Source organism: Phaethon aethereus (assembly GCF_964289735.1).
Source record: "Phaethon aethereus genome assembly, chromosome: 4".
Taxonomy (NCBI): domain Eukaryota; kingdom Metazoa; phylum Chordata; class Aves; order Phaethontiformes; family Phaethontidae; genus Phaethon; species Phaethon aethereus.
The window spans coordinates 3,135,909-3,155,770 of record NC_138578.1 but is presented as its reverse complement, the minus strand read 5'-3'; the positions used below and the strand labels follow the sequence as shown (position 1 = coordinate 3,155,770).

At 45.2% G+C, this 19,862-nt stretch overlaps 1 protein-coding gene across 1 annotated transcript in view; it reads right to left on the bottom strand.

The window, feature by feature from the left end:
* The window catches only part of WRN (WRN RecQ like helicase), a gene marked incomplete at its 3' end in the record, with an annotated part of 43,843 nt that extends 27,590 nt beyond the window's left edge, over positions 1-16,253 (bottom strand). The window contains exons 1-11 of the mRNA XM_081999443.1: positions 16,146-16,253; positions 14,706-14,821; positions 13,615-13,760; positions 10,672-10,820; positions 8,201-8,350; positions 6,177-6,249; positions 5,100-5,211; positions 4,099-4,501; positions 3,103-3,183; positions 1,731-1,875; positions 464-539 (exon numbers count right to left, since the gene is read on the bottom strand). Coding sequence (XP_081855569.1) covers positions 464-539; positions 1,731-1,875; positions 3,103-3,183; positions 4,099-4,501; positions 5,100-5,211; positions 6,177-6,249; positions 8,201-8,350; positions 10,672-10,820; positions 13,615-13,760; positions 14,706-14,821; positions 16,146-16,241 — 1,547 coding nt within the window. The 5' untranslated portion in view covers positions 16,242-16,253. The remainder of the gene's footprint in view (positions 1-463; positions 540-1,730; positions 1,876-3,102; positions 3,184-4,098; positions 4,502-5,099; positions 5,212-6,176; positions 6,250-8,200; positions 8,351-10,671; positions 10,821-13,614; positions 13,761-14,705; positions 14,822-16,145) is intronic.
* Between the last annotated feature and the right edge of the window lie 3,609 nt (positions 16,254-19,862).

Sequence of the window (19,862 nt, the reverse complement as noted above, 5' to 3'; positions counted from 1 at the left end):
GAACTTAAGAACTGTAACAGCAACGCTCGAGTACGTAAGGACATGCTGCATTGAGATTACGCCACGCTAGATACAGAAGCCTGCCTCTACTTAGAGCCACATAACAAGGTGTAGCCAGACTAAAGAAGTTTATCATACAGAGAACATGATCTGTGCAGTTTCTTGCTCACTGTTTAAAACACCTGAATGAGACCAGACACAATAAAGCCTCAATCACTGGAAGTATGCCATCAGAGGAGTCAAGAAACTCAACTACAATACTCTACTCTCACAGTAGACAACACTCCTTAAGATTAATTTCAACATCTTGTCGTGGCAAAAGCTGCTTGTCTTTTCCTAGGGATTTTGCACAGGTCCTAGTTAGTTAGCATTTTTTTTTAGTAGTATTAAAGAAGTCATCTGTGTTGAAAGAAGGGAAAGAAAATGAACCCTAGAGCATCCTTCTTACAGAAAATATACTTACGGTTTAAAAGAAGAATGCCCAAAATACGTCTTCAGACACGTGATGTGGCTTTCACTAGGTACCGGCAACAACGGATCTTTAGCAGGAGACAGGAGAAAAAACACTCATCTGTGATTCAAATTGAAAAAGACGAAGCACTGTCTTGACAAACAACAGTCTGCACATAGTTAGTGATGCCCAGGGCATAGAATTTGAGCAACTCCAGTGAAAGGAGAGACATCAAACTCTAAAGCTATTTACAGGCTAGAATAAAGGATTAAAGAGTAAACAGGGGGCTCAGACGCCCTGCATGAGGAGGAGAACATATGGCTTGATTAATGAGATGATAAAGCAACAGGTACTGTAAATGCATAGCTGTGTTATTTGGTACCATGAAGGTACTAAAGATGTTTTACTAGGCATGCCTTGAAACACCCTGCTGAAGTTACACTGATAATAGCCAGCACTGCAAGTTGCTAATAAAGTCATGGTCCAAAAATGACACGTGAGGGGATCCTGACCTTGCTGCAAACACTGAAGAAAAATATTCGAGATCTCTGCTGTAATTAACATTCAGCAGTAGAGAACATGACATTTCCACCTAGTTTTTGTCTGTTGGGCAAGCACACAGTCCCTGTAACAGCCTGTCTGGCTACTCTTTGGAGAGATGAACTGAACAAAGAAATAACTAACTCATGCGTCCTGCACCTAGCGGCCCACGTTCTGCTTGGAAGAAGCAAGCGGCTCTTCTCCTGGCTGATGCTGTTACTTTCAGTGACTAGGTCCACAGCCTAACTTACACGACCAAGGAAGAAGCCTTTCAGATGTATTTCACCTCACATTTGAGCCCCTTTTCCGCATTTGATTTGTCTCCACGGCTCCCAAGCATTAGGTCAAGATCACCCTGGAGACAGAATTACCTGAGATTTCTACTACAAAGTAGTAGTGGAACAACAGAACAAAAGCATGTAGTGGAGGTACCATCTTCCCCTCAGCTGTGTTCCGAGTACATCCCCTCGACTCTGCACGACCTCCACATCCCCAGATCAGTTGTACTCCCATTAAGCATACATAGCATCTACTGATCGTGGTAGGAGTCAACTGTATTTTCCAAGGACACCTTTAAATTTTCATCTTGACACACAGACAAGTACTCCTTTCAAGACCCAGGTGAGCTTTAACATCCTGCTTTAAGAAACCACACACAAAACGTCACCGTGCTTCCACACCTGCTTCTACAGACAGTGCGTTTTCTCTATTTAATCATGCACTACAATTTAGAACATACCCAAACATTCCTCCTCCTCTTCCTCAACGCCTTCATCTTCATCACCATCTGCTGCTACATTCATTTCTGCGTCAGGAGCTTTTGTGGCTCTATCAGACCCTCTTTCAGTTAAAATTCCTTTCGCATCATCTACATCTTCTAAAGACTGAAAAGTCAGGAGAAAAAGTTATTTCAGAGCACGAAAGGGTAGATACGATGAACGTCTGAGGTAATAGGTTATAGGGACACAGGAGTTTTAATCTACTTATGGCATAACTTGGAGATATGGGCACACAGCACAAAGAAAAACACAGTGGTCAAACTATTTATCAGTAGCATTCAAATTCCAAGAGCCACTTCCAAGTTACCATAACAATGGCTTTTGTTTTTTCTTAGCGAAAAGGTCTTTCAATTTAAGACATTAAAATCTGTTACTTGAGAAAATCAGCAGTTGAGGGTTTGGTTTTTTTGTTTTGTTTTTGGTTCTTATTGGGTTTTTTGACTTTCAACTAGATGAAGGCACAAGTTACACTGAGAAGTGCCTTAGGAGGCTAGTCACAAAAACCAGAACCGATGGTATCCCAAAGTCATGTTACACTCACTGTTTCCAAAACGTGGCACTCAGAGGAACCCTAACTAACCCCCTTCTACTCAAGTTAGCTTTTTATAAATATACTTTTGGTCAAAAAGATGGACATTCAGCACAGAGAACCATCCAGAAGAAACCTCGTCCTTCCCAAAAAGGAAGTTCAACCTTCTTCCACAGACCTTTTGAGTCTTACTTCCTACTTAGCTTGAAGGAACACACTTAAACTTCATGTGGGTCAACCAGAAAACCACTTTTGAGTGCTCTGGTGGAAACATCAAGTCCTTTGACTTGAAATACATATAGCACCTGCTGGGGGAAATCAGGCAAAAAGCCAGGGTAAAGAAAAATAAGACTCAACATCTAAATCTTCCTTTCAGGAAATAAAAGTTATACTGGTTGAAGCACTTAGAGAGGCCGGCAAAACATGTCAAATTGCTTTGTTGCCCTATAGCCCAGGTTAGCAGCACCTGCGGCACAGAAACCACCCTGTCAGCTCAACCCCCTGGACACAGGTTTGAATGCATGACACGGAGCAGATTGCTTTAGGAAGCGGGTCACTTTAGGACTGATTATCTACACAAATGCACAAAGTGGGTGGATCAAGTCCAAGCTAGTATAGTAAAGATGAGGTCAGATGCAAGCAATATTGAAGTCTTAACACGAGTAAATCAAACTCTTTACATATCCAGAGTCATCTGTCTTCTGCCCACCTTACGTAAGCAACGCTTCACATTCCCTCCCCTCAAACACAGCATGCTCCACTGTGACCCACCAAAACATTAAACAAAACTGTGAAGCACTCACTTTAATCATCTCCAGTTCCAGTTCTTCATCACTTTCAATGACACAGGAAATATTTTGCTCATTGTCTGTGGAACATGCCTCCTAAGAAAAAAAAAATATATTTTCTTCTCATCAGCAAATTTATTTCTATTTTACCCACAACCTTTCAACCTTCTGTACATACTATAAATCACTTCTATCTTATGCTTTTACTTCTTAGCAAAAATAAGTAAGCTCAACATTAAGCTCTGAAGCCTGACCATTAAAAAAATAAAAACATCAAGAAAGGTTAGAACTTAACAAGACCCTGTAGTAAGAGACAAAACCAGTAGTATAACCAGAGAGTGACAGTGTGTGAAACACTTGGAACATAAGGAAATTATAGTCTGATTTAAGAGCCATCAATCCACACTCAGCAATCACTACAAGGACTGCTATTTACAGATCCCTTACAAAGAGATCTGCTTTTGATTCATGACCAAGTTGGAGATGCGAATGCAGAATTTGTCCCACAGGACACACAGTGAGTGCCTCACACCTTGGTAACCATGCACCTGAGAACACAACCCCTGCAAGGCTGTGTTTGAAGAGCCAGACTGACATCTGCATTATTTTCACAGAAACACAGAATCATTAAGGTTGGAAAAGACGTTTGAGATCATCAAGTCCAACCGTCAACCCAACACCACCATGCCCACTAAACCACGTCCCCAAGTGCCACATCTACATGTTTTTTGAACGTTTCTGGCGATGGTGACTCCATCGCCTCCCTGGGCAGCCTGTTTCAATGCTTGACCACTTTCCCCGTAAAGAAATTTTTCCTAGTATCCAGTCTAAACCTCCCCTGGCACAACTTGAGGCCATCTCCTCTCGCCCTATTGCTAGGATAGGACTCTTGTTCCAGCCCATCTTAATACTCTCTCAGGAAACGAGCTTTTTAAAATCTTGAGGGAAATTAAGGATGAGACTGCTTTCCTCTACTGAGCGCCTGTGATTAACGAGGTCTTTTCTCCTTACCTCTCCTTCGTTGACCAGTTCTTTTGCAGCCTGACGTTCCAAGTTCTGAAGTTCTTGCTCAGTAATGTCTAGTGACATGAAGTCATCTCTGTCTGCTTTGTCCTTGGAGCTGGCTGCTGTAGCCCCATCTTCCACAGCATTACCCCTCTCTGCCTCTTCATTACCATCTCCCTCCCAGAGGCCAGCTAGTGTAGCGTCAGAGCAGATGTTGAAGTCAGCTTCAAGTTGTTCAGCAAATTCAGGCATTTCAGCTTTTCGTGCTTCAACATCCACTGACTCTGCTTCAAGATTTGCTAGAGCTGCGTCACAGCTCTTCTCCAGTACAGAAGGGAAACCTGAACCAAGCAGTGTGCTTCTTAAGGCATTTACATTCTCCGATAGGTCAGCTAGTATTTCTGCAGCCCTAAAAGGTAAAAGAAGAACGTTAAACCAAAATGATAAAGGCAGTTACTGCAGCATCTTAGTCACAAGCAGAACTGACGATTCTGATGTAGACTGCTTCTCTAGATAGCTGGTCTAAAACTCCCTATATAAAAGCTCACCACTCACATGCAATTGGCACCCCACTTCTGCAATAAGAAAATTGTTTCTTGTCACTGAAGAAAACCTGTAAAGGCTCTCCAAAAACACTGTTTGCAGTATTGCCCCCACGCTCGTATCAAGTCTCCAGACTTGTAGTAGTTAGTCATGCCAGAGTCCCGAGTAATTATATAAGAAGGTCTTGCTGTGCACTTCAGCAACAACAAACCGATTCAAAGTTCAGTGTCGAACCCATTGCAATTAGACCAGTGAAAACCTACGTTCCTATGTATAAAGATAATTAACTCTTATCTGCCTGAAGACAGAAAATAGAGCGTACTGTGCTTTCTTCTCTTGGAAAAGGATGCTCAGGTAACAGAGAGGGCTGTTAACACACGTGTTTTGTTGCGTAGGACCTCCGGTGTCAAGAACAAAACACTGATCTTAGAAGTTAAGTACAGACAGGCTGGTGAAAAACTAACCTCTGCAGATTTTCAAGCTGTCCAGAAGAGCCAAGGACGTGAGAAGCGAGGTCCGTTATCTGCTGAGCTAGCGAAGTCAAGCGCTCCTTCACACCCTCTGACAGCGCGTCATCTAGAAGTGGTGCCATCAGAGTTATTTCATAATAATTGAGGTCTAACATCTATACGCAAAAAAGTTCCACTCAAGTAACTACACTTTTATGAGATCTACAGTTGGTAACACATTCTCTTCCAGTGCTTAAAAAAAAAATCAAGTACATGGAATAAGGCCAAGCTTCTATGTATTTCAGCATTGCATCTCTTCCCGTGGCCCATTACATATGCTCAGGGAAAAAGGATAGAGAACAGGACCATTACAAAGTGATCCTTCCACAGCATACCCTCCAGCTTCCAGAAAAGAGCTGCTAACACAGATATACTGGCTAAACCAAAGCCAAAAAAATTGCACCTTGTATTAAGGTGATAGTACTGCCACTTCTATCTTGGCTAGAACGGTAAAATTCAGACAATACAAAGAGGAAGCAGACTTTCCCCCGCCTCTTTTTCACCTAGAAGCTACATGCAACACTTAACTTTGCTAATGAAGTATGGAACTGAACAAACCCAAAGACCTTAGAAACGCTTTCTAATCAAGTAAGTAAACTAAGCCACTCTAAAAAATTTGCCGTCCAATTTACACGGCTCAGGAAAAGCATTACTTCATAACATGTATTTTTTTGCAGTCTTCTTTCTTCTTAAACTAGACTTTTGGCCCTGCATCAGCAGAATTGAAATTAACTCCCTGAAGTGTTTCCATAAACAAAGTGGAATGTCAGCAGCAGTTCTTACCAGCTCTGTATACAGCAGAAACAAACAACATACCAAGACCGCATTCCTACATCACTATGGAAAATGGTTATACAGTGTTCTAACCCACGTCATCTAAGAGCCTCCGCAGTCTGCTCTCTTTGGAAACGATCTCTCACCGCCTAGGAGCCAGACAATCCTGACACAAAGATACTGTGAAAAAAACTGTTGGGAAATAGAATGTTCAACTGCGCATTAAATAAGTTCCTTATGTTTGAATGTATGATTTACCTCTTCGTACACAAAATAATTTCCGGTCATTATTACTCATATTTTTCAGTTTTTGATAAATGATGAAGCCGGCCTGCGAAAGAAAGGAAAAGAGTGCTCAGTACTCTGTACAGAAAAAACATCTAGAGACTAAACAAAACACTCCCAAGAATTAGTTCAGCAAGCCACAGCATGAATACGCTGCGAACATCAAATTCTGACCTGTTGGCCCACACCGCACAACAGTCAACGCTCTGCCTTACTGCTTTGCTCATCACAACCAGGTTACGTTTTACAGAATTCTATGCAAAAGGCCAAGTCCTGACTCAGGGTCCGCATTGTAGTGGATACTCTTAGACCGATCCCCGCGTCTTACGTCATCCCATCTTACTCAGTTAGCTGCAGAGAGAGAGCTCCGAGTACTCCACTCCCAGTCTCAACATCTGCTCCACCTCCTTCAGATTTTATGTAGCGCTCCAAGACAATAGCCATGAGCCTACTAAGATGGGTTCTGTGTGCTTAATATTTCCCTTGACACGAATATTAAGTTCTAACAGGAAAACACAGCCTAAAGCCAGGAATGTGCTAATTAGGTTACACATGTTAACCGAAGCATCTTAAAGAGGAAAGAGAAAGAAACAAGTTGCTCCCTTGTGTTTTCCTGTAAGGCTCGAAAAGGCAAGCCAGGTGAACGGAGTGTAGCAAGAAAGAGGCTGCCTGGAAAAAGCTGGCTACAGCAGCTGCACCAGGCAGCAAAAATAGAGCTCCTTTCCGTATTGGTTCGTGCTAAACTCTCCACAGTTTAACATTTAACTAAACTAGAAAATATGCCATGTTTCCTGAGTCAGAAAAGGAAACAGAGACCACCGCCCCACTCCCCTTCCGCTATCTAACCTCATCACACACAAAAAAATAAGCCTGAGGGGATTTTATTTTGCTGCCGTAAAGAACATTTTTCTCCCAGGAAGCGGGCAGCACCCAGCAGCATATTGGTAAGTCCCTTCACAGAACAGCAGTAAAACAATGCTCTCTTCTTCAAAATGGTGAAAAAGCAGAGACTTCTACAGAGCTACCAAAATTCATATGCAACTAAATTACTCTTTGGTAATACATTCTGTGGTTCTGCTGTATTGGCTACTGGAGAAGGTTGGATTTCTTCAAAGTTGCTTATTAATTTTATCTCACATGTTGTATTTTGCAGCATTTTGGTTCATAAGCAGCTCAAGAGAGCAAAAAAAACCCCATAGAAAAGACATCCGTAAGTGCTAACAAGCTGCAGTGAATACCTGCAGACAAGGGAACCAAAAGTAATCACCAACTCTCCACTTCCGTAGGCGATTATTGTACTTAAATACACATCAGCCATCTTACACCTACGTGGGATAATCACGCCGCAAGAATTCTGGCTTACTCCATACAGACAGATATAAAATTCACCCGATTGCTCCAACAAAACTCACTGCCCTGAGGTGACAACTTGAAGCGAGTCCAAATGCACAGACACTCCTGGGCATATACTTCTTGGTGCCTGTGTTACTTGCCACGTTCAGAGCACACCAGAACTTCCAGGAACTCTGCTTTGCGAGCAGACTTCACTAAGAAGGCAAATCTTGCAACACCATGAAACATTAAGAGGTAAGGACCTCGTGGGAGGCTCAAGGCTGCTGTGGAATACGGTTTCTTTCTTCCATCTACATTCAATTTTCAATGTGAAGTGTTCACCACAACATCCTCTGCAAGTGATTCCAGCAACACGACAGGTTACCGAGTCAGGTACAAACAGTACCACCTTCAAGAGCAAAGATATTATAAAGCTCTGGATAAATACTGAGGTTTAAAAACTGAAAACAGACAAGGAATCAGACAGCAACCTACTTGGTGGCATTTCTACCTTTAAGCATCCCATATCCACAGCGGACCGCAGGGTCGCCCTACGTTCATTATGTTCTGTAGCAGAAAGGCTTTAAAAAAAAAAAGCAGCTAACAGCATGTGACAGAATGAATTCACTGGTACAGGTGGAATGGTGATCTCTTCTTGTACGTACGTAAGCATCTGTGGCCGCATACAATTTTTGCTCCTCGTTGAGTGGAAACTCTTCCCAGTTACTACAGCGGACAGACTTATCCTTCAAGAGCTGCTTGCCAAAAAGGTGTTTTACCAGACCATTTAGACTCCATATCTCCTTACACTTCAGCTGGGGAAAGAAAAGAAACAGAGGACTTGTTTAAAGGGCAAGCAATTGGACCTGGCAAAATTTATTCCTATAAGTGGCAAAGTGTACTTAATTCTTGTACTTTAAAAACAACAAAAAATTGGAGGCAGAGAGTTCTGGGTTAGTCAAAACAAACTAGTTACTTAAAGCAGTAACTGTTCTCCAGTCCTCATTCTGCTCTCATCATATTAAAAGGTAGTTTGGCCATTCAAAAGCTGTATTTCCCTGCCCTGAAACTGTAGTGTTAGAGGACATACCTGCATTGTCAAGCGGGAAAGATAGCATTAGGGCCAGATGAGTCCACACAATTTGAGGTGGTATTGTCACACTACCAAAAAATACGAAATACCTCTACAATGTAGTCTTCAGGTTGATAAAAATCAAAGCCATAGACTTCAACAGAAACCCTTCTGTCCTCCTTGATTTTTCTATTATTTGCCTTTCTAATTAGAGAAACTCAGTATTAGATACCAGAAATTTATTTATGACAAACACAGGAACACTCAAGTCTGCCTGTAAGTGTTTTGACATCTTTTGCAAGTCCGAAACCAGGCGCAAGCAGAAGAGCGCTGTTGTAGACCATGCTAACCGCCATTCAGCCTGCCGGGAAGCAGTTCATCAGAAGCCTCTGGAAGTCACCCCACCACGCTGCTGTCTTCTATTGCTTTTTTAATCGTACTTATCAGTCACAGTTGCTACAAACTATTGTCTTAATAGCCAGTTTGGGAAACTTCCCTTCAGACCCCGTGGATCCAGGACTCACAGGCACAGCCTTCGGCTATTCCAGCCAAAGAGCACTTGCTAAACATGCACAACTGCCGAGCCAAACGGCAGCAGTGCGGCATTATCAGCTCATCCCCTTAAACTCTGCATCAAAAAAACCTACCAACTGTTCAATTTAGGTTCCCCCAGCCCTCCCCCTTGCATACTACCATGATATATAACCCTATTCTTTCTTCTTTCAAGCTTCACTTTCAGGTTTATTTTTGGTCTGTTTTCCCTTTAGCAGAAGACTTTAAAGCTGCTATCAGAGATCCCATTGCTCATCTTTGTAATATACTAACCTGGAGCCGGATGCTGGGATAAAAAAGGGTGTGGGGGGTTGTAAACTGGGGAAATCTCAAGTCTGAAAAGAAACAGCTCCTACTGCTTGAGCAAAACTGTTTAGTTTGCACAACTTCGAACCCCCTGGGAACTGAGACTTCAAGGTGACTCATACGGAGATCACTGCCCCAAATGCCGGTGATACATCACGTTCTCCTCTCCCCCACTGTCATTTAATTACTCAGGGTACATAAAGCACAGAACAGAGAAAGGTATAAGTAGTATTATTTCTGGGCATAAATCTCTGTCCTGCAGGAGGAAACTACAGTTGTTGCTATTAACCTACCAAACAAGGAAAACATACACACAAGGAAAGAGAAACGCATGGAGAGACCAAGTACAGGTAAAGAAAAGCCTTGCATATACAAAAACAGAGAAGAGTTGTAAGGGACATGCTCGAGTTGTAAGGGACGTGCTCGAATTAAGAATGCCAAGATGATTTGGAAGGTAATGAACCTTTTGCTCTCTTCCCTGATAAGACAGCACGTAGCTCCCTACATAACACGATATCTAACCAAAATCCAACTAAACTGAGATTAAGGGCACACCAAATGTAACACTACTTCTAAACAATGGGTCATCGGGCACTGGAAACTGCACCCACATGAGAGCGGAGGCGATACCAGCTTCAAAGCCATAGAAATGAAGTTATATCTACAGCTCCAGATCATGTGGCAAAAAGCTCTGCATGGAGCAATTCAAGGAAGACCTTGATGCTTCCTTCTAGCACCAAGCAAGCCACGTCAGAAGGGCTGCCTCCCTTCAAACAGGCATCGGTCCTCCCCTACCTCCGCAGCATTTCTTGCATCTTATTTTAAAGGTTCAGCCGTTGCTGGGAAAAGTACAGAACCCTGGCTTGACACAATCTGGCGATTTCCATCACTAACAAGTAAAGAACATGCATTTGCAACTGAATGAAGAAGCCATACCTTATAAATGCAAAAGGTGACCAGACCTCAAAGGGGATAAGCATTCATTAGGAACCGGCTCACTGAAATACAGTACTTAGCTCTGCAGACTTTCTTGAGAGTTCTTTTTATCCCCTTTTTTTCCTCCCAACTAAGGTAAAATACAGCTCTGCTTTATTCTGCAGAATATATTTGCTATCAGAATTGAACTCCTATGAAGACAAGGAAGCCTCCTTTTGTATAGCACAATAACAAGATTCCCTCCCACAACAAAGAGGTTTTAAGTTTTACTTTCTCATTAGCAGCGTCAGCCAGCTCCACAAAGCTCTTCAGTTTGATTTCAAAGTCACTCATCAGCTTCCATTGATCTCCCTCAATTCCTACGCCAACCTTTTTAATTGTTTCGTCTTCGAGCAGTCTTTTGAGTCCCTTGGGAAAACCTAAAATAGATTAAGCCCAAACATGAGAAACTAAATACTGGAAGATGCCAGAAAGTCTAATGGAAATGACAAAACGCTAGCACAAAAGCCATCTGCAAAAACCCGTGCTTTTACAGGAAAAGCCCCCAAGTTGCTCTATTTATGTGACTGCATGCCGGAATGACTGGAAACACCAACTGGTTGTAATGTATCATCTGCAGTCAAGCAGGAATGAAATACTTGAAATATGCAAATTCATTCTGTCTCTCAAAAGAAATAGATTAAAAAGAATGGAACCACCTTATTTCATTTGTCTTACTGACTGTTGTATCACATAACAAAAAGGCAGGCTCTAATGGGAAAAGATCTTTCAGTTCTCAGAATTGGATGCTCATGAAACCAAATGCAATATTATTTTACTATTTTCCACGTTACTCCTTCCCGGTTTTTGCTATTTCACATTCCCGGAAAAGAGTTTACTCCATAAACATGGGGAATCACAAGGAAAACAGATTCTGTGGAGACATACTCAGTGCTAATGCCGAGCTGGCCCAACAATAGCATTTGGAAAACAGAATTCGTCAGCCAGATCCTCTGCCGAGCCCAGAGACACATCTTAAGTAAGAAGAAAAAAATATTCAAGGATGTACACAGATGCTAAGTGTTGTATTTTGACTTATCCCAAACTGATGGCACAGCAATCCTGGATCAAAAGGTATTTTCAAGCTCATAGGACTGAATAAAAGCATGCAGCTTTCATATCTGGTTTCGTACAGGAGGGAACAGCCACAGACACTTCATACTTGAGGGAAAGCAGCCTTCTCCCCTCCGTGCTTCCATTTAAAATTCAGAGCATCTTACTTAAATACATACCTTCAAGAACCCACAGCTGGATACCCTGAATTAGTCTCAAGTGTAATTCTAGTACCTACTAACACGCAGCATTGTACAAACACATAGTACTTGGCGTCTGGCTTGGTTCCGATTTCAAATTTCACATTTTCGCTTCTGTAATATGTATTTATACACCTCAGCAATCACTTTGCCTCACTGATTTTTTACACAACTACCTCCACACTTTCATGGCTACCACTGACACGCTATACAGACACATTTGCGACTATCGCCACAATCGGCTGCGCTGTGGACTGTGAAGTTACAAGTCCAACTCCAAGCATTAAAAATTACTGTTAAAAAACCACAAACCTGCAGTAGCCTGGTGCTGTATGATGCAGACAAAGTACAACATTGCCAAAGCACCTCAGCCATAACACAAGACAGAAAATCCTCTGTAGAGGAGAAGTACAGTTGAGCTGAATAAAGGCATGCCACATATGCAGCTGACTTACTGAACAAGGGTTTTTCACCTAAGAAAATCATCATGAAAGTCTTCAAGAATGGGAACGTCCCTGTAGAGGACTTGTGCTCCATTCCTAGAAAAATTACTAGGACATAAAAAGGTCTAAGTTCAAGACTATACAGAGGCTACAACCTGAGAAACAGGCCACATGATCTTACGAGTCTGTAAGGAAAAAAAAAGAGTAATAAATGGAAAGTTATCAAGAATCTTTCTGATAAACATATGTCATTTTTGTCCTTCATACATACTCCAAGATCTCTCCACTCTTCTTCCTGCAGAACGAAGCTTTTTTTTTTTGCACCTAAAAATGCTAAGTCTTATCAACTGGCTAATTCTGCCAACACCTGCATTTCTCTGGATCAAATGTATTTTGCATAATAAGTAGTAGTAGTTGGCTGTGGTTCCTGCAAAAAGGTTGACATCTCACTCGGTTCAAAGTGCATCTCCCATTCGGAAAAACTGAAACATTAGAAAATTATTCAGGAGGAAACACCATCTTCTGCAGTAACATGGACTAGCCCACGTGCAACCATACTCATCATCAACACAAACTTCTTCATTTTTAGAATTAAAAGCATTTCAGCTCTTTATGACGCTTCTTCCCTTAGCTTCCTTTGCTGAGATCTTTTTCTTCTGTGCACTTGTACCTTCCTGCCTCACGCATTGAATAGCCTCCGGCAATTAAATTTTCCACCCCATTTGCTATAAACGACAAAGAATTTAACTCCAACATTAAAATTATCGCTCTTATACCTCAGCATGCACACCCCAGGGAAATCAGAGACATCTCACAGGCATAGTTTCAATCTAACACTCAAACCTAAAGTTGTAAAATTGCAGCCTCATTCCCATTTTCCCCATTTGGAGGCTTTTATTCACACCCGTAATGAATTCAGACTCTGTTGAGCACACTCCCCTTCTCACCCCACAGCTGCATCACACCAGGTAACCAGTATTCCTTCTGAAAACCCATGTCACAAGACGCAGGTATTAGGAACAAACAGCACGACAGCCAGCATTTTTAAGGGTTTTTGTTACCAAGCCAAATTGAAAAGAGAACACAGCCTGCTAAATTTAAGTTCATTGTTGATTTTGACACAAAACAGGCAGCTCATTATATGAGCAGGTAATTAAATTTTTAAAACGGAATTAAAATATTGTTTCCCAGAGAGGAAAAAAATAATCCTCAAGTAAGATTCTTTTGCCCTGTTCAGAATCTAAAATATTGTACGCCAGCACACAGAGCAAGACTTGGGCTAAGATCCCCTTGATATACCTAGGCAACACTCAAAGAATAAATCCCTCTCATAACAGGGAACGGGGAGAAGGATAGATTTTTACTACCCAACATAGTGTGAAATATCGGCTATTGCTCAAGGCTTAAGTCCAAACTTAATCACAAGAAACAGAGGGCAGCTCGTGCCCTAAATAATAAGAAGGGAAGAAGTACAGTACCTGACATGGAAGATACGTGAAACAAATAACATTTCTCCTCAGTTACACACATCTGGATAACAGCTATTTTGGCCATTTTTCCTTTACTATATGATGGTGGCCATTCAATATCAAATCCAACAGCAGCCCCGTCTGATAAACTCTGCCTGTAAAGAAATGGATGTTCTTCACATTTAAGTGTTCTTCTACCAGTATTTAAAATATCAGGCTTATGTCATCCTAAATAGAAATGATTAAGGAAACGGCAGCCGGTACATCTTTCCTATGTACAGGACACGGGAAACCATTTTACTATCAAGACTGTAAGGAGGTGAAATACCTGCTGGTCCTAAAAGCTACAAGAAACCCTTCAAACCTTAGAAGGTCTTACTGCATGCAAACAGTACTATTGCAAGCCTCAGGAAATAGCCAGATACAAAAGGTCATGCAATAGTTGATATTCCCTTGAAAGCTTGCTCTTTATTTACCCCACTGCACTGAACGTTGTGTATAGAATTTTTTCCCTCAGTAATGAGCTGCGTTACACAAGAGTGGAGGAATATCATCTCTTCGCATCATGAATTTACTACCTTTTCCTCAAACATGCAGTCCCCAACTATGAATTAACACATATGCTTCATTTCTTACAGCTCATAGATCCCCACGAAGTCACTGAAGTTCACAGAATTATCCATATTGCGAAAGGCAAAGAATCTGCATTAGATCCTGTAACAGCTTCTGCTTAGGAACTTCAAGGTTCAGCAATGGCACCTCCCATAAAAAGACCAAATGGGAAACTATTAACTGCATAGCACAACGGAAGAAGGTATTTTCAGATGACCACACACTGTAGATAAACCAGGGATCTCTCTCACAAGGAGAATTCACCATCATGAGCAATAGGTTCAGTTGTGCTTGCAACCAGTAAGGCACATTTGGCACGCATAACAACACAGTCAACACGACCGGGTGTTTTCTCAGGCCATGCTGTTGCCCTCTGAACACCCTGAATGCACGATCATCCAGGAAAAGGAGACAGATAAAAGAGACAACCCCTTCTCAGAAAAGAAAAAGCACTCAAAAAAAAACCAACCCAGATGAAGAGCTATTACCTGATATCTTCTGCAAGAAGGGAACAGTCGCTGGCTTCGTAACTATAAACGATAGAGCCGCAGAACGCGAGGAACGGCAGCCCGTCTTCCAAAACGCTCCGCTGAACAGTAGACTTCTGTCAAAAAACATTGGAAGAGGCGTGTTTACTGGTCACACCTAACTTTAGTCACTGCATACAACTAATGATGTAACCCAGCAAGGCTGGAACTGGTGGTTACTGAAACCTTGCAGCTGTACACGGTAGCTCAGTTGCCCCATTTCCTCTGTCCCATGTCTTGGCCATGCCACTTCACTTGACCCTGCCAGATTTAGTGTGTGAGGAACTTCAGAGGTGTAAGTAAACCCCATGGATTTAAAATCACGTGCAATATTTAAAAGGACAGATACCCTCCATCAGCTGATGAATACTGGTTTATAAATTGAAGCTTTACGCACACAAGCTAAGGTGCAGTTGGCATTTCTTCCCCCCTCTCTTTCAGAAGTGTGTTTACTAAGTTACTGACTGATAAATTTATTTGAACTGCAAAACTCCCGATAGCAGCCACCTGTGCAAAAAACCTTTGGGTTGGTTAAAAATACGCAAGTCAGCTATGATGCCAGTAATAGCAAATATGGTTACATATCACACTAACACTTGAAGAACATAATCTTGTCAATCAAAAGAGGTCACATTACACAAAACCAGGTTTTAATACAGTTTAATAAACAATAAATTGCCTGGACTGCCGATATTCTGAAACAAAAAGAAAGATACTGCTGGTTTTATGCTTGCACAACAAAACATTTCCTCCAATTAAGGAAGAGTGGAAGTTTAATTGAAACCCTTCCTCCAAGAGCTTGTTGAAGCAGAGTGCCACAGTACACAGGCTGTGCCACAAGAAATGAAAGTCACATTGGTTTTAACTAACATTTTTTAATAACCATGCTACTAATTCTTTACTCCCACTCTATAGATGGAAAACTGCTGAACTGAGTCTTCTGCTTTGCTCTCATTAACTAGGTTTCTAATTGTTAAATCAGTTTCAAATGGTACAGGGGGAGGCCCCCACCAGAACAAACTCTCCTGTCAATCCTCAACTTAAGCTCTCAAATTACACAGCTGAAAAACGCCCAGTCCTTGCTGATATACAGCCCACAACACCGGTCAGCAAGGCACCAAAAGCTCCCTTCTATTTTGGTGGTTTTGCCACCAAAATTCAATATTATCAGGAAGGAATTTCTACAGAGGTAATAGCAACCACCTTTGGCCAATATGTGATATTTTAATTTAAAGAAAAAGAACTTTTAAGCTAATTCTATCGGAGAGAACACAACAGTACCATAATTGAATTACAGTTCATAGGACAAAACAGCTGTCCTATGACACTAAACATCAGAGGCACAGATCTAGCGCTGTTACATTATACAACCAACTAAAATTCCCCCTTGTGATGACATACCTTTTTATCACCCAGAACTCCCTCTTGGTTTTGTGTTAGCATCCACTGTGGATATTTATTCTGCTGAGTAGTAGTTCGCAAATCCATTTTATTCATTTTCTCCACATTTCTGTTATTTAAAAAAAATAAAATAGAACAGTCAAGAATTTCTATAGAGACAAGCTGTTACCATCATCAGGCCAGAACAAGGTTATGCAACATAACTACCTTGAACTTAAAACGTTTTGTGCACAAGAAAGGACAATTTACAGACCCGCCTGCCTTGAAAGGCACAAGACCTTTAGACATTATATCCTTGTTCACAAGAAAAACAAGAAAAAACAGGAAACCCTCTTAAAGACCTTCTGTGAAAGAAAGTTCAGTCTGCTTATACGGGTATCAGTGACTCAAAAGAGAAGAGTAAACCTACTGGTCCACACAGTGATAACTAATTAGACAAATCTACCTGGTGTTTTAGATAACAGGATAGGAACCAGCCACCACGCTTAAAAGCGGTCATCTGCATTTGCTGACAAATCAAGTAATAAAATTTCAAACTCAAAACAAAAACTATCAGGCTCATACAAACATTGCTCCAAGGCCTGCACTCCCTGCACAGGGCCTCCGGGCTGCAAGCCAACAACTAAAATAAGGAAAAACCACACAGAATTTTTAGGGCAAACCCCAGCCAAACACAGCACTTGCTGCTCAGCTCTCTGGTGCAGGGGGGATAATGGCTGAGACGACTTATGAAATTGACAGCCCCGGATTCAAGGAAAATGATCTCACCAAGCTGAAATAGCCTATTCTCACGGCATCAGGAAGCCCGACGCATCTCCTGGAACGGGAAGGCACCCCGCAGAGAAGTTAGATGAGATTTATGTTAGGAAGACACCCTGTCCGCAACAGCGGGAGATTTTCAGCCCTGATGACTGGGGTTTTCTTTCAGGGAAGCGGAGTGGGATTCTCTAGTTGTGAGCAAACGATGACTGGTCAGAAGTGTTCCCGCTTCTCCCTGGACTGCTTCTAGTGTGATTTACAAATCCTCCTGGAGATGGAGCAGAATAGTTCAATAAGAAGAAATTTCTCATCCTGCTTCATCCTGCCTAATCCTCAGGTGCTCAACACACTTTAACAACAAAGTCCGAGCACTACTGTTTTAGTAAGAGCATACTTTCCAGCTGCACTTCTGCATCAACAAAAAAGTACAGGCAAAACACACTGTTTCAGTTCTCCAATACTCAAAAACGTCTTTTGTTTTTTTAATTGATACCCAGGCTAGGCAGAATTTTTCCCTTGGTCACCCCTCTACTTCTGCAGAAGTATAACCAACTACCACCTCAAACACACCTTCGGAAAGTCTTTCAGTCACAAAATAGCTGCTAGCAAGATGCCGTATTTTGAGCCATTCTTTCCCTGGGAACTGGCATTGCTGGAAACAACAGAAAGCGGCAGAGAAACTGGAAACAACCAAAGGGCACCCTGCAGCATGCACACCACCAGCTGCCACCCCCCAACTCCAGCGACACATTTTCAAAAAAACCAAAACCAACCACCTAAAAGGTCGGGAGGGCCTTTAGCAACTACACCGCGGCTTGCTGCACCATCACCCACCTTCCCAGCTTCTTAAACCGAGAACCTGAACTTGTGAGTGCGCAACATGGTGCGGGCAGCTGCCAACACAGGACAAACGGGACGGCCTCCGAGTCAGCACCCGTCCCCTCGGGACAACCGGCAGCTCTTCATACAAGGACCAAAACGCCTTGTTTCCTGCGAGGAAAGCCGCAGCCCCAACCGCCCCTCACCTGGTACCGCCGGTCAGACATGAAGCGAGGACCCCGGCCCCACCCGCGCAGCAGCAGCTCCCTCACCCCGGGAGGCCAGCTCGCTTACACCCCCGCCTCCCGCTACCGGACCCGGAGCGCACCCTTCCCCGCCCCCGGAGTCGGTGTCCCAGGGGCCCGCTGGCACCCGAGGCAGGCCGGGACCGGCAGCGGGACACTGCCCACCGAGCGGCTGCGGGCTCGGGGGCCCGTTCCACCACGGCCCCGTCGCTGCGGCCTCCTCCCGGGCCGCACCGTGAGACGCGTACAGGCGGCGGCGAGCCCTCCGCCCCGCACCCACCCCGTCCTCATGGACTGTCGCTGCGCCTCAGGCCCAGCGCCGCCGCCCACGGAGCGCCACGCTCCGCGCCCGCGGAGCACCCCATTTAGCGTCACGACGCGTCGCGCGGATGATACGTCACCGAGGCAGCCGGCTCGGGCCCCACCCCCTGCCCGCCCGGCCGCCGTCTCCCCGAGCCCCAGCGGCGGGAGGTTACCCGAGGTGACGCGCATGCGCAGTGGGGCGGTGGACCGGGCTGCCGCGGGGCATTGTGGGCAGTGTAGTCCCGGGGCCGGGCGGGCCGCGCACCCTCCGGCAAGCCGGCGGCTTCCACCGCGCTGCTGCCGCCCGCCGCCGCCGCCGCCGCCGCCGCCGTCCTCGGCCAGGCGGGGCCGGGCCAGGCCGGCGGGGCGGGGCGGGGCGGGGCAGAGTAGGCGGCGGGGGTGCGCCAGCCCGTGGCTGTGCGCGGCGGGGGGGGTGGCGGGGCCGCCGGCTGCAGGCGGTGGCGGCGGCGGCGGCGGCGGCGGCGGCGGCTGCTGCTGAAGGGCAACGGCGGCGATGGGCGCTGTGGGGTGAGTGATCTGGCGAGGGGCGGTGCTGGGTGGAGCGTTGGGGCAGGAGGGATGAGGGGGGCAGCGATGGGGCAGGAGACGCGATGCTAGAGGGGGCAATAGTGGAGCACTGGGGGCACTGAGGGGCAATACTGGGAGCACTGGGGGTCGGTACTGGGGCACTGGGGGCGCAGGGGGGGCAGTGCTGGTGGCACTGGGCGGGGAGGGAGATAAAGCTCTGGGGGTACTGGCGCGGGATATGCAGTGGTGGGGGGCACTGGGGAGCAGCGCTGGGGGCACTGGAGGGACAGTACTGGGGCAGGAGAGCACAACTGGGGGCAGTGGGGGAGTACTGGGGGCACTGGGGGGAAGGAGGTGAAGCTCCGGGGGCACTGGGGCAGGAGATGCAGCGGTGAGGGCACTGGGAGGGCAGTAGTGGGGCTCTGGGGGCACTGCGGGGGCAGTGCTGGGGGGGTGCCCTGGCGGCAGCGATTGCAGTGCTGGGGGGCGGTGGAGGAAGGGGGATAACGCTGGGGAGGACCCCAGTGCCCCCCCCGGTGCCCTGGGGAAGAAGGGCAGAGGTGGGTGATGGAGGAGAAATGCAGTAGCATGGGGGAGGACCCTGCAGCGGGGAGCGGGAGCCCCAGAGGGGGTGGGATGGGGGGCACCCCCACTCCCCCGGGACTCCCACTCCCCGCTGCAGGGAAGCGGACGCTGGGGCAGCTGCAGGGGTCTATAGCGCCAGAGAGATGGGGCTGGGGGGCAGGCTGCCATGCTTGGGCCGGGGGGGGCACGGGGGGACAGACGGTGAGGGCACCGGGGCCAGCGTGCTGCTGGAAGGGGGTTTCCCTCGTCTGGGAGGACATCGGCCGGCCGAACGGCGGGAGCCGGAGCAGGGGAGGGGAAGAGCGCCCGGGATCCTTTTGCTGCGATGCTGCGTGCCGTGGCAGCGGAGAGGGATGCAGGCGTCTTTGTAGGGAGAGCAGCGCCGAACAGAGACGCCGCCGAGAAGCCAAGCAGGCCTGTGATGCTGATGTTGTCATCTGTGTCTCTGTTATGTATTATTTCCAGCTGATTGGTAAAG